Below are 14,960 nucleotides of genomic sequence, written 5' to 3'. Positions count from 1 at the left end.
CAAACAAAATTACGGAAAATGAAAAACGTAACAAGCCCAGGACCTGACGGGTTTACGACAGAATTTTATAAATATTTCTTCCAGGATATTGGATTATTTGCTACGTTCTGCAAATGCTGGATTTCAATGTGGAGAATTGTCCGTTACACAGAAACAAGGCATTATTACATGCATTCCGAAACAAGACAAGCCAAAACAATTTATTAAGAACTGGCGGCCAATATCCCTGCTTAACATATCCTATAAAATTTGTTCATCCTGTATTGCGAATTCGTCGCGATATAACCTTCGTGGTTGAAAACGACGTTAAAACACCAAAAAAAGAAAGAAAGAAAGAAAGTAAAGTATTGCGAATAGATTGAAAATAATGTTACCTAAGATTATTAGTGAACACCAAACAGGTTTTATGAAAGGAAGATCTATCGGGGATAATATACGTTTGCTGTATGATGTGTTGATGTTTACTGAAAGAGAAAATATACCAGGTTTGCTGCTTGCAATTGATTTTGAAAAGGCGTTTGCCAGTGTGTCCTGGCCCTTTTTACAAAAGGCATTGGATTTTTTCAATTTTGGAAACGATGTAAAACAGTGGATACGAGTTTTTTTTTATCAAGATATACAGACATGTGTTCCAGTAAATGGCCAATATTCTGGTGGTTTAATATAAGAAGAGGCGTCCGACAAGGCGATAGCCTCTCACCATATTTGTATTTAATATGTTCCGAGATATTGTCATTAATGTTACGTAATAATTCTGTGATAAAAGGATTGAAATTGAATAATGAGGAAGTGTTATTGTCTCAGTTTGCGGACGATACAACTCTTTATTTGGATGGCAGTAAAGAATCGTTTGTTGAATGTGTTAAAACTTTACAGAAATTTTCTAAATTTTCCGGATTAAAGATAAATAATGAAAAAACTCAAACTCTGGATCAGAAGAAAGCGAAATTCACAAGAAAGATATATGAGGGATATGAACTTCTGTTGGGACCCTGGGATTTTTAAAGTATTGGGAGTCAAATTTTCGACAAACACCGGCAACATTTTGGAAATTAATTATGAAGGAAAATTAAAAGAGATTAAAAGAATTTTAAACGATTGGAGCAGAAGACAGTTAACACCATTCGGTAGAATTATCATTTTGAAAACTTTGGTCCTTTCAAAATTGGTTTATTTATTAACTGTATTGCCAGACCCACCCGAAGACTTTTTACTAGAAGTGAATGCAGCCTTTTATTCCTTCCTGTGGAATGGTAAACCTGCACAGATTCGGCGTAATGTCGTTTGCAGACCCTATTGCAATGGTGGTCTGAATATGATTGACATTTATACTTTTGTGGCATCAGTAAAGATAAATTGGATTCGCAGATTAAAGATGTTTGAATTTGATGTAAAAAAGCTTATTTTTGATATGATACCTGGAATGAAAGACATTATTATTTAAAGTGGGTGCCGAGTATGCAAATGTGTTAATGAAACGATGTGGTAACCCTTTTTGGAAGGATGTTTTGAAACATTATAAGAAATGCTGTTCCTTAAAGCCATATGTACTCGATGACTATACACGCTAATTGCTTTACCAACAGCTGGAGACATGCTAAATTAAGTTCCCTGCAAAATATTGTGGTCTAGGACCCCTTCAATGTTGAGATATGTTAATTTTCATTTTGATCTGGATCGTCCTATTTATAGATTTGCCAACAGAGGTAGCGTTGACGCAAGGGAAATAACTCCGCGTCTTTGTTTACATCCAAAGTTTTTGAGACTCTAAAACAAGCTGTAATGCATGTATATGGTCCGCGCATGGCGACATATCGTCATTACATGGTCTTATGGTGCGTTTGACATCGATTATGGGCAAACTACACTTTGTAAACACGGGAGCGCGTACATATGCCTTTAAGCGAGGTAATTAATGTGAATGATTTTGTTTCCGAATGTATACATTACAATTTGAACATTATACGAGACCACGGTACAATAGTAAATAAGGAATGGATGGAAAATGATGTAGTGTTTGTCCATCAGTTGCTACATTTAAATGGAAGTTTTTGTACCTTTGAAGAATTTAGGTCTCATTTTCCTTTTGTTCAAACTAATTTTTTATTCTATGAGGGAGTGATTAAGTCCTTACGAAAATATCAGAGAAAAGTAAAAATTGATTCGTTGAATGGTTTTCAGATTAGGGATTATAAACTGTGGCAGATTATTTGTAGAGGCAAACAGGCAATTAAAGAAGTTTTTTGAAATCAAAATTTGATGATAACCCTGAAGGCATGAACAGATGGAATATGTATTTTTACAACCTGAACTGAAAACAGATTTTTGATAAGTGTTTTAAAACAACTAAGGACACACCGTTAAGATGGTTCCAGACCAGATTGCTTCATCGCATTCTTGGTGTTGCTAGCCGGTTATTTGTTCAAAAGATTCTTGACAGTCCCCTTTGTGCCTTTTGTAAAAATGAAAATGAAACAATTTCCCATATATTTTGGTACTGCCCGCTTAGTCGGAAATTTTGGACTGATTTGGAAGATTTGTTAAACAGAAGTGGTATTTACCGCGCAAATGTTCTTTTGACAGAAGAATTTATTTTGTTTGGGTGTATGAACAATGTTAAGGTAGATATGGTTTTGGATTTTATCATTTTGTTTGCAAAGTTTTATATTTATAAGAGTAAGTTACAAGAGACAAGGCCACTGTTAGAAATATTTTCTTTCTTTCTTTATTTGGTGTTTAACGTCGTTTTCAACCACGAAGGTTATATCGCGACGGAGAAATATTTTTAAGAAATTTGAAATACAGATTTGAAATAGAAAAATATTCCAGTTTCAATGCTGGTAACATTACCAAATTTGCAGAATTATGGTCCCCATATGAAGAGTTGGTTAGGTAGTACGCTAGGTTGTGCAGAGATGTGATGATTTGTGTGTATATATATATATATGTCTTTTTGTTTTTGTTTTGTTTTTTTGTTGTTGTTGTTGTTGTTTTGTTTGACTGTAATATTATCTGACTGTATTATTATTAAGCAGGTAGTCCGTTTATAATGTCCTCAATGTTTGCTCGTGTTGCATTTGTAAAAAATAAATAAGTGTACATAAGAAAATAATGAAAAAAAAGAAAACAAAAAGAAGAAAGAAAAAGACTTTACCTTCTGTTTCGGGGACCGTTCACAGACTACTCGTGACAAACCACTTTATTTCATACATATGTATATACGATGTACAGAACCATGTAAAGTCGGAACACTTGCTGTTATTTTCCGCATCGTTAACATTTTTCTCGTGCGCACTAACTGTACGTAATGAAATATCCCCTACTCTGAAGTATGGAGCCTACGTGTTCGTATGCCCCCCGCGGGTTAGGGGGAAGAATTTACCCGATGCTCCCCAGCATGTCGTAAGAGGCGACTAACGGATTCTGTTTCTCCTTTTACTCTTGTTACGTGTTTCTTGTATAGAATATAGTCAATGTTTGTAAAGATTTTAGTCAAGCAGTATGTAAGAAATGTTAAGTCCTTTGTACTGGAAACTTGCATTCTCCCAGTAAGGTAATATATTGTACTACGTTGCAAGCCCCTGGAGCAATTTTTTTATTAGTGCTTTTGTGAACAAGAAACAATTAACAAGTGGCTCTATTCCATCTCCCCCCCTTTCCCCGTCGCGATATAACCTTCGTGGTTGAAAACGACGTTAAACACCACATAAAGAAACGTGTTCGTATTTCGTTGATTACAGCAAGATAGCAATAAACAGTTGTTTTTTGGATTCTCTTTTTGCGCAAGCAATAAAAACAGCACAATCGGATTGCACAGATAGGGAATAAAATGGCTTCAAATGAGTTTTAGCATGAGCAATAAGACCAAAAATCAATATAGAATAGGAGTATCCTTTTTTGATTTTTGATATTGTAGGCATTATTTCGGGAGTGGTTGGTGGTGGTGGTGGTGGAGGTGGGGGTGGGGGTGGCCAGCTGTTTCTTTTACAATTTCTTTAATGAGGGCCGGGGCAATAAGGTTTTCCTCAGTGCACTGCGCTTTTTGTTTTTGTGTTTCAGAACATTTAATCATAAATTGCCAATACAGACAGGAAAAACATTAAATACACCGCATGATGAGAGAGTATGTGTTAAATGCCAGTCTGGAGAACTTGGAGACAAATTTCATAACATTTTCCAGTGTATTTTTTTATTTTTTTATTTAAGGAAGAAGTTAGTACCTTTAAACAAAAATTTAACACAACAATAACTAGTAACCAGGTTTGGCATGTTCCTAATTAATATTTCGACAGTTCGTTGCCTTCTTCTTCTTCTTCTTCCTGTGCCTTCTTCTTGAAGTTAGTACCTGTATATTTTTTGGGAGGAATCCAAACGCAGTGAAATTTAAAAATAAAGTATTTGAATTAACAACGAAGCGACTGTTGTTGAACCTAGTGTATTGTATTAAGCACATTACGAACGAATTTAATTATTTTTCACATTTAGTATAGAAGTGTCCGTTCTGAAAACACGTCTGTGAAACAGTAAATGTTCGATTAGTTGAATTTGAGTTATTTATGTTTGATAATTGTGAAGAGCTGTTTTTTTAATTTTATTTAGTATTTGTTTTTGTTGTTGTAATTTACCTATTTCATGTAATGCTAGATGTTTTTGAAATAAATGTTTCCCTGCCTTGCAAAAAAAAAAAAAAAAAAGTTTCTTAAAACTTGATAGGTAAGGCATGTTCCTCTTTGACCCACACAATGCCTCGCATATTGAGACCCATGTATACATATGATACAAGACAAAAGTGTCAAACACTGAGCACGCAGCAATAGCAATAATGCTAACAACACGTTCTCGCCAACAAGCACCACGCAGCTGAAAACCAATCAACATAAAAACAACAACATGAAAAATACTACTAAATGGGTACAGCAAAACCAATGCACAATTACCCAAAATACGTAACTGTCCAAGTGCAAGACCCCAGTAGCAACACACTCGCAGGGACGAAGAGACCAGTCTATGTGGGAACAGACGACGGGTGTCTGGTGAGCGTCTGAAGGCGTGTAGCTTGGTCTCGAGACGAAACTAATTTCCTTGACACACATGACGTCACTGGGGGCGCGTCGATGTCCTCTATGACGTCACTGATTGGGGGCGTAGGGCGATTCCTTTTGCCTTGTTTGTCACAGTCTGCAATGAACAACATGTCTGAACATTCACAGGAAGTGGGTAATCCATGTATTCAAGATTATTTATTTAGGATTAATCATTTCAATGACCAGGAAAAGCAAGACAACAACAGGGATCGAAAGAGAGAGAGAGAGAGAGAGAGAGAGAGAGAGAGAGAGAGAGAGAGAGAGAGAGAGAGAGAGAGAGAGATAGAAATAAAGACAGATATAAACAGGGACAGGGATACACACACACCACACACACACACACACACACACACACACACACACACACAGGGGAACATGAACCATACACACTTTACTTTGCCCTCCCTCCCCCTTCCCACCCCTCTCTCTCCCCACTCTATGGTCAACGATAGGTAAAAGGCTTTGCAGCCTTGAAGTTACACTCTGGTCATCACCAACATTCGCCAAACTATGCCAACCAATAAAAGCATACTCTACCATTCTTATTTAATGATAAAGTGACAACAAGGACCCCTTTCGGGATAACAATATCATTCTTATTTGATAATACAGTGGAACCCCCTTTTTAAGACCCCCCAATTTAAGGCTCCCTTCCCTTTAAGACCTTGTTTTCTCAGACTTTCTGTCCATAACCTCAGTAAATTTACCCCAATTTTAAGACTCCCTCCTTTTTAAGACCTGACTTTCTCAGATGTGTGGAGGTCTTAAAAGGGGGGTTCCACTGTACAGCACCAAACAGGGCAACTTCTGGGATAACAACAAAGCCATCGGCCTTTCCCTCAAAGGTTGGTCATAATTCACTTTCCTACACCGTCACCCGATAATTCATCTACCGAGAAAAGACTAATAACTGTGTGGTTGCTTTCAGTTTCGGCGAATAAGGGAGGGGGGGGGGGGGTGTTGCCCATTTGGGTCGATACCGTGCAAAACAGTCCGTGGCCTTGGCGTAACTACGTCGCTGTCCCTACAGGAAGGCCGATCTTGAGCGGAAGTCGTAACGGTCAGTGCTCCGTGTGTCCAGCACAGTGTCCAGCGTAACGGTCAGTGTTCCGTGTGTCCAGCACAGTGTCCAGCGTAACGGTCAGTGCTCCGTGTGTCCAGCACAGTGTCCAGCGTAACGGTCAGTGCTCCGTGTGTCCAGCACAGTGTCCAGCGTAACGGTCAGTGCTCCGTGTGTCCAGCACAGTGTCCAGCGTCACACCTTTGTTCAGGCTGTCACACGGGATCTTCTTATTCTTCTTTTTTGTTCATGGGCTGAAACTCCCACGTTCACTCATGTTTTTGCACGAGTAGGTTTTTACGTGTATGACCGTTTTTACCCCGCCATTCAGGCAGCCAAACGCCGCTTTTGGGGGATTGACACGGGATGAGAGCTCCTTTCCCACTTGGAAACACACCAATAATCAACGGCCTGGCTGCTTTCTGTAGATAGCAGACTTTGAAATAAAAACGTCCTTACTGACACTTCCTAATTTGATTTCGTAATCTGCAAGATTAATTCAGAAAATCATTTGCAATCTGCAGAAGTAGCAAGCAGCCAGGCTGTTGAATTTTGGTAAAAGTTCGATTGTAAGGACGCTCTTTCCCAATGTCAAAGCCTGGACCGTAGTGTCGTGGTTCACTGTGATCGTTTACACGGGGAAGACGATGCCTTCAAAGCAAACAGCGCATCTCCACGCGTATGCGCATGTGCTGCTAACGATAATGAGACCATTTAGGGACGCTATCCGCTGAGCTATAGAGTGACGCTTCTAGACGCCACAGTCTACTTCCTTATCGTCATGGCAACCAGACAATGTCAGTGTAGGTGCTATGGCCCTTGAGGGCAGCGGCCTGTTCACGTGCTTCCGGGCACCCCGCAGACTTAATACAGCTGTGTTAATGAGGCCCCTCGGAGCTAAAGGCGCGTAAGACGTTCACCCTCCGAGACAAAAAGTTTCCTTTCTGATATCTTATCTAAAGCGTTGTCATGACTCCCCGTCGAAACTTGGTCGGTGTTATGGAAAGGAAAAGAGGTAAAACAAAAAATAAATAAATAAAAAGAACGTCAGAGAGAGAGAGAGAAAAGAAGCGTTGAAATATGAGAGAGAGAGAGAGAGAGAGAGAGAGAGAGAGAGAGAGAGAGAGAGAGAGAGAGAGAAAGATCAAATCAAATCAAATCAAATCAAATTTTATTTTTCGAGGGTTGTGGCGTAAGCAATACAACGAGCTTTTTTTCAACCAGCCCTCGCCCAGAGAGGGGACTAATCTAATCACATATTTACACGGATATTAACGTAGAAAAAAAGGTAGAGAAAAACAACAACATATGAATATTTACACATTACATATTATACACAAATATAAAGCGTCGTATATGTAACGTAGTGAAAACAATGCTGAATACACATGCATGAGTAAATGTGTTATTAATTTGAGTGTTTTTGTGTGGATATAATGAACACTGATGCTTTGGACAAATGAAAATATAACCAAACGAAGTCTTCCATCACTGTGAGTTTTCGTAATTTAACATTAAATACAGTGAAAGGTGTTTTTTGAAAGTATTGAGACTCATTGGGACTCTCACAAATTCCGGGAGAGAATTCCACAGGACGCTACCAGAATAGGCTAAGCTTGATTTGAAGAGATCTATCCTTGGAATTGGGACGTTAAACTTTCGGTTTGGTTTCACTTTAAAGTTTGCAACGAAAGTTCGTGGTGCACGGCCGGAAAGTATTTTGTGAAGGAGCACGCCTTCATTTAATTTAAATCTTTGTTTTAGTGGGAGAATCTTAAGTTTCTTATAATCATCAAATACAAGACTGGATTGTTTCAGTAAAATTAGTTTCAGCGCTCGCCTATGTAAACTATACAATGGTTTTAAAATATTAGCACTGGCAGAGTCCCAGATGGTTGAACAATAATCTGTGATGGTTTGTATATATGCGTTAAAGTATAATAACCTTGAGTGCTGATCTAGAAAGTGTTTAATTTTATTTAACTGATATATTTTTCTGGACATTGTTTTACATACCGACCGAACATGATGGGCCCAAGACAAATTATTATCGATATTTACTCCCAAAACTTTATGATCTCCTACCTCCTCTATTGCGTCGTTACCAATTAATATGGAATGAGGATTGTTTCGTATGTTTTGTCTCTCTTGTCTTGTTGTTATTAACATGTATTTGGTCTTTTTAGGGTGAAGACTCATGTGGTTATACTCCGTCCAATGAATGAGATCATCTACACTGTTCTGCAACGATGAATAAACTTTGTCTAATTTTTTATCAGTAGTGTGTAGGGTCGTATCGTCAGCAAAGAGTTCGCAGTCATCATTAATACTAAGAGGAAGATCATTAATATACAGGGAAAAGAGTAGTGGTCCAAGGACAGAGCCCTGGGGAACCCCGTATAACACAGGTCTTTTGCTGGATACGGTTGAATTAACGCAGACAGACTGCTCTCGCCCAGCTAAGAAAGAGGAGAGCAGGCATAAGGTTTGGGGTGACATTCTATATTCAACTAATTTTCTTAATAGTAATTCATGATTAATAACGTCGAAAGCTTTAGCAAAATCGACGAATAAGACACCACAGAGTTGATTATTATTAATGCTACTAAGCCAACTTTCAAGAAGGTTTGTTAATGCTGTGTGGCACGAATGATTTTCTCTAAAACCTGACTGGTTGGAATGTATAAGATCGTATTTCTTCAAATGAGTGGTCAAGTGTGTAAATATGTGTTTTTCAAGTGGTTTTGATAAAACAGGAAGAATTGAGATTGGTCTGTAATTGGCGGGGTCAGAAGAACTACCTGATTTAAATAGCGGGATTACTTTCGCCTCCTTTAATTTGGTGGGAAAGTAGGATTTGTCAAGGCACAAATTATAAACATATGTAAGGGATTCTGCAATAAAAGGGGCAGACAACTTCAGAATTTTCCCATCAAGATTATCCAAACCACGAGTACCTGTTTGTTTTAAGCACAACAGATAATGGAAGACTTCGCTAACAGATAGCAGAGGAATGTCTAAATTATGGGTAATATTTTTTTAATCACAAAACTGTTTCAACTTGTCCAGATTATTCTGTTTCGATCTATCAGTTGTAATTATTTTGTCAACAATAGAAGTAAAATGAATGTTCAGATCATCAGCAGGTATATCAATAACGGAAGATGTTACTGTATCTTTACGAGATAATTGGTTGATCACCTTCCAGATGGCTTTTGAGTTTTGTTTTGAACTGGATGCAGCGAGCTCACGGTAATACTTTCTACGAGCTGCACGTTTCATGGACGTTACTTTGTTTCTCTGTTTTCTGTATTCTTCTTCTTTTCCCTGCCGTTTAAGAAAATCGCGGTAATCAATCGCATGTTGAATGTCGTCTGTAAGCCACTTAGGTTTGGGATGTTGCTGCACACGAGAGGCTCGAAATGGTGCATGTTTATCATATACTTTTATAAACAAGTTGTACCATAAATCAAATGCTTCGTCGGGGTCAGTATAATTATAGATCATTGCAAAATTTGTACAACTGAGTTCCGAAAGGTATGAATCTTGATCAAGTTTTGAAAATAACCTATATGTTAAAAATTTATGTTTTCGTTTTGGGATTCTAACCCCTTTTTTCGACCACGTGAGGCACACTGGAAAATGATCACTACAGCTAAAACTTGGAACTGAGGTTTCAATAATGTTAGCTCGAGTTGACACATAGATATGGTCTATAAGCGTAGATGAGGTAGCTGTAACTCTTGTTGGAATCGTTACTAACTGTTGTAAATTATGCAGGGATAACCTTTCCATCCAGCATTTGTTGGGTTTCACTAAATCAAGATTAAAATCCCCCAAAAGTATAATTTCTCTGGATTCAAGACTGACAGCGTCCATCATATCATCAAAATTATCGAACCAGTTAATATGTTCAGCTGGATTCCTGTAGCAGAAACCTATCAATATTGGTGCTGATTTAGGCAATTTTAATTCTAGCCATATTGTTTCAACTGAATGCTGCTCTAAGTGATGAAGTCTATGAAATGATAAAGACTCGTGAATATAAACTAGCAAACCAGTTTCTCGTGTTGATGTAGGGTCTCAACGTACGACATTATATCCTTCAATCTTAACTTCCGCATCCGTGATGTTACTGTTTAATCTTGACTCAGAGAGACCAAAAATGTGAAAATATTTGCCTGAATTGAGTAGAACAGTTGCTACCTCATCCAGCTTATTTATGGCATGATTTATATTTAAATGCCCAATTCTGAGACCATCTTTCACGGGCCAGGAATTCATAGACACAGTCATAAAATGAACAAAACACAACAACAATAATCTCTACAAAAGAATATTAGTGAGTATTATCTCGTAGAATAATAAAAAGCAAAACAAATTAAACTACTAAAAACGCACGGTAAACGAAAGAAGGGAAAAAAACAAGTAGAAAAGCCGATCGGCACGGAAAATGTGTCGTCAGTAACAGTCTTCTTATCACTTCTCTGCGACAAACACTGTTAGCAGTAGAATTATGAACGCCAGAAGGAAGTCTGTTTAGATGAACGCGATGTAAACAGAGACTAGATCGTTAGCACAACGAAGTGTCACCAGGATTCTTTAAAAAACCCAAAAGCACCAGCAGAAGATTTCAAGGTTTGTCAATGACACTTTTCCGTTGAGTGAACACACGATAATTAAAGAATGCCAGCTTCGACCCCATACACACACACACACACACACACACACACACACACACACAATCTAAGAGGAGTCGCTATGTTGGTTGCGAGGTAGTTTCTGATAGTAGTTCCGAGACACTGTTCAATACTGGTAAGGCACAGAAAACTGCTGTTGCAAACGGCAAGCCTGCATGTAGCTAAGGTAAGCCTGCATTACAGTTGGGTGAGAGAGAGAGAGAGAGGGGGGGGGGGGATCAGTACCAATGACCGATTCAATGCTAGAACACAGCCAGCCCCCCCCCCCCCCCCTCATATCCTCTTACCCTCCCAACACGATAAAGAGTTAACCTCAAGATGCCTTGGGTTCAATTCGATTTTTGCGTTGTAGTCCTTGTTGTCATTGTATTTTTCTATTACCAACCTATGCAGGAAAAACTCTTGATTAGTAAGACGACAGGATGACCGGAAGAGGCCGCTGTAAAGTGATTACAACCAGCAGACCATGACTGGGAAGATACTCTGCACTGGCATTTTTGGGTGAGGAATGCAATGGGAGGGGAACAATAGCAAGAGAAAGTAGATCTAGAGAGAGAGGGGATGAGAGAGAGGAGGGGGGGGGGGGAACACAGCCAACAGACAAATAGACACAGAGAACAAGACCCGGCACTGAGAAGAAAGAAAGAAAGAAAGAGAGAGAAGCCAGTTCAGGAATCAGTCCCTCTGACGTCCGTCGCTCTGTTGATGAGGCTCTCTGGTTGATCACGATCATCACGGCTCTCTGATGAGGCTGATCACGATCATCACGGCTCTCTGATGAGGCTGATCACGATCATCACGGCTCTCTGATGAGGCTGATCACAATCATCACGGCTCTCTGATGAGGCTGATCACGATAATCACGGCTCTCTGATGAGGCTGATCACGATCATCACGGCTCTCTGATGAGGCTGATCACGATCATCACGGCTCTCTGATGAGGCTGATCACGATCATCACGGCTCTCTGATGAGGCTGATCACGATCATCACGGCTCTCTGATGAGGCTGATCACGATCATCACGGCTCTCTGATGAGGCTGATCACGATCATCACGGCTCTCTGGCTGACACGGTACGTATCACTTGACTCGCCTTCTACCATACACATTGACAGGCAAGCGAACGAGAGAGACTGAGACAGAGACAGAGACAGAGACAGACAGACAGACAGACAGACAGACAGACAGAGACAAAGACAGAGACAGGCAGAGACAGAGAGGTAGACCAGACAGACAGACAGAGAGGTACAGAGAGACAGGCAGAGAGACAGACAGACAGAGACAAAGAGACGTGACAGGCAGAGACAGAGAGATGTAGACCAGACAGACAGAGAGAGACAGAGAGACAGGCAGAGACAGAGAGATGTAGACCAGACAGACAGACAGACAGAGAGGTACAGAGAGACAGGCAGAGACAGAGAGATGTAGACCAGACAGACAGACAGACAGAGAGAGACAGAGAGATGTAGACCAGACAGACAGACAGACAGAGACAGAGAGACAGAGAGACAGGCAGAGAGACAGAGAAACAGACAGACAGACAGAGACAGAGAGAGGTAGACCAGACAGACAGACAGACAGAGGGGGAGAGACAGATAGAGTGAGAGCGATAGAGATAAAGACACAGAGACATACAGACAGACAGACAGACATGCAGGCGTGCAGGTAGAATAACATTATTTTTTTTCATAAAGAATTAAATGTATCATAAGTTCCAATGAGTGGTAGATGAAAACTCCTTTGAAAATGAACACAACCAATGAATTTTGTTTTTAAACCCACAATCCCATAGCTGTGTACACAGTAGTCATAAAAGCAAATGAGCGTACAACGTGAGTGGGGATAGGTATGAGCAAGTAGAGTTGAAAGACAGGAGGCTGTACACAGGTATCAACTCTCAATATGGCGGCTGTCACGTGACCTGTTGTGTTAGTTCCTATCTGGCTTTTGCACACAGTGACACCACCCTCCGAGATGAATACATACTGAAAATTAACAGCTTGGCTGCTTCCTATGCTGAGGTGGTTTTTTAATGAATCAATTTAATAGTGTTCATTGTTGAACATTATGATGAATCAATTTTGTAGGGTGCTGTGGGGATGTTTAATGAACCCAAAGAATAGTACGGTAGCTTTAAATCACAAGCCATCTGTTAGGGATCACGCAATTCTTACACGAAAAGAAAAGTAGCTTTTAATCACGTGCCATCTGAGAGGAATCAAACAATTCTTCTAACATGAGTGGAATCAATCGGGAACAAAGATATAATTCCCACAATGCAACATTTTTCTCTGCAACCTAATACCAGCAGCAGCTGTTGTGTGTCCCATGGACAAAGACGCAAAGTGGTCCCCGCCACACAAAGCGAGCTGCATCTAGGTCACTGGACCAGTGGCACTTGCTGCGGTGTGTTGATGCAACAAGGGCAGTAGTGTCTGGCCAGCAAGAAATCGCCCCTCAAACAGCTGTCTGGATCCATGACTCCAATACTCCACTGAGGTCACTAGTCCACGACTAATGTCGGACACTGTCACTACTTTACCCGACGGCTTGCATTGCATAGAAGACTATGAGTATGATCCTGATCCTGACCGAGATACAGACAGTGCATAGAAGACTATGAGTATGATCCTGATCATGACCGAGATACACTGCATAGAAGACTATGAGTATGATCCTGATCATGGCCGAGATACACTGCATAGAAGACTATGAGTATGATCCTGATCCTGACTGAGATACAGTACATAGAAGACTATGAGTATGATCCTGATCCTGACCGAGATACACTGCATAGAAGACTATGAGTATGATCATGATCCTGACCGAAATACATTGCATAGAAGACTATGAGTATGATCCTGATCATGACCGAGATACACTGCATAGAAGACTATGAATATGATCCTGATCCTGACCGAGATACACTGCGTTCTGTGGTGTGTTGGAATGTTTTGATGAAATGGTTTATCATGAGGTCATTAGTGGCTTAAACAATAACAATAACAATAACAACACTTTATTGTCCATTAAAATGTTAATAAAAATGGTAAATTTTCTTCGGCACACCCTGCCTGCCTGTAAACGATTATAACACACATAAAACATAAAACATAGGTTCACGTATGTAATAACAAGCACACCTATCATACTTCCAATAACACTGACCTAAAGTGTTGTCCGTGTGATCTTTAAATTGAATAAATTTACAGATAAAGTTAATAAGGTTACACGTCTATTAAGACTATCACAATCAAATATAATATTGCGCTATGTAAATTTACCCTCTCATAACACAGGAGTTGGGTTTCACAGCAGAGCAATCACATTACCAATATCACAGATTAGGATTTGTAAACTGATCAATAATGTACACTGCTCATAGACGCAATCACACACACACACACACACACACAGACACACACACACACACACACACACCACACACACACACACACACCTTCACACATTTTTTGGTGTTTTTTTTCCTGCTGACCAGCCTCTACGTGATGCGAGAATTTAAAATGGTGATGGCGGAAGGAATGAATGACTTTTTAAACTGGTTTTGCGTGCCAAAGGGACCTTATAACGTTTACCTGAAGGGCGATTTTCAAAACAAGGGTTGAGAGGATGGATCGGACCACGGACAATTTTGATAGCTTTCCGCTTAATGGCAGCTTGATAGAGACTGGTCAGCTGTCGTTGGGGTTGCCCTACAAGTTTGCTGGCCGTCCCAACAATGCGGTGCAGTTTAGCTTTGGTTGTTTTACATGTATGGTACCGTACCATGTCACAATGTTAAAAGTAAGAATGCTTTCAATCAAACTGCGATACACAAGTTCCATAACACTTTGGTTGACATTAAAATATGTTAACAAAATGAACTCGTTTCCCCCTGTGCACAGAATCAGAGAGCACCCGGGGTGTTTCTGGTTGGTTTGCAATGTCCAAGTGGACAGTTGGTCAGTCTTGTCCCGCCTACACACCTGGCCTGGTCTGAGACGGTCAGCCCAACTGCTTCCACGGACAGGAGTTTGCCTTTCATTTTAAACTAGCCCTGGTGGACAGATACCATCTACTCTTCTTTAATCGCTGATGGTATCGCAAACTCTGAA

The 14,960-nt window shown here is 39.9% G+C and overlaps 1 protein-coding gene across 1 annotated transcript in view; it reads right to left on the bottom strand.

Moving 5' to 3' along the window:
* Positions 1–3,940: 3,940 nt before the first annotated feature.
* LOC138981351 (uncharacterized) overlaps positions 3,941–14,960 on the bottom strand; it is a 69,042-nt gene continuing 58,022 nt past the window's right edge. The window contains exon 5 of the mRNA XM_070354238.1: positions 3,941–5,178. Within this exon, the coding sequence (XP_070210339.1) occupies positions 5,122–5,178 (57 nt within the window). The 3' untranslated portion in view covers positions 3,941–5,121. The remainder of the gene's footprint in view (positions 5,179–14,960) is intronic.

Source organism: Littorina saxatilis, linkage group LG12, assembly GCF_037325665.1.
Source record: "Littorina saxatilis isolate snail1 linkage group LG12, US_GU_Lsax_2.0, whole genome shotgun sequence".
NCBI classification, from domain to species: domain Eukaryota; kingdom Metazoa; phylum Mollusca; class Gastropoda; order Littorinimorpha; family Littorinidae; genus Littorina; species Littorina saxatilis.
The sequence above is the reverse complement of the archived record's forward strand: the minus strand, read 5'-3'. Positions and strand labels throughout refer to the sequence as shown.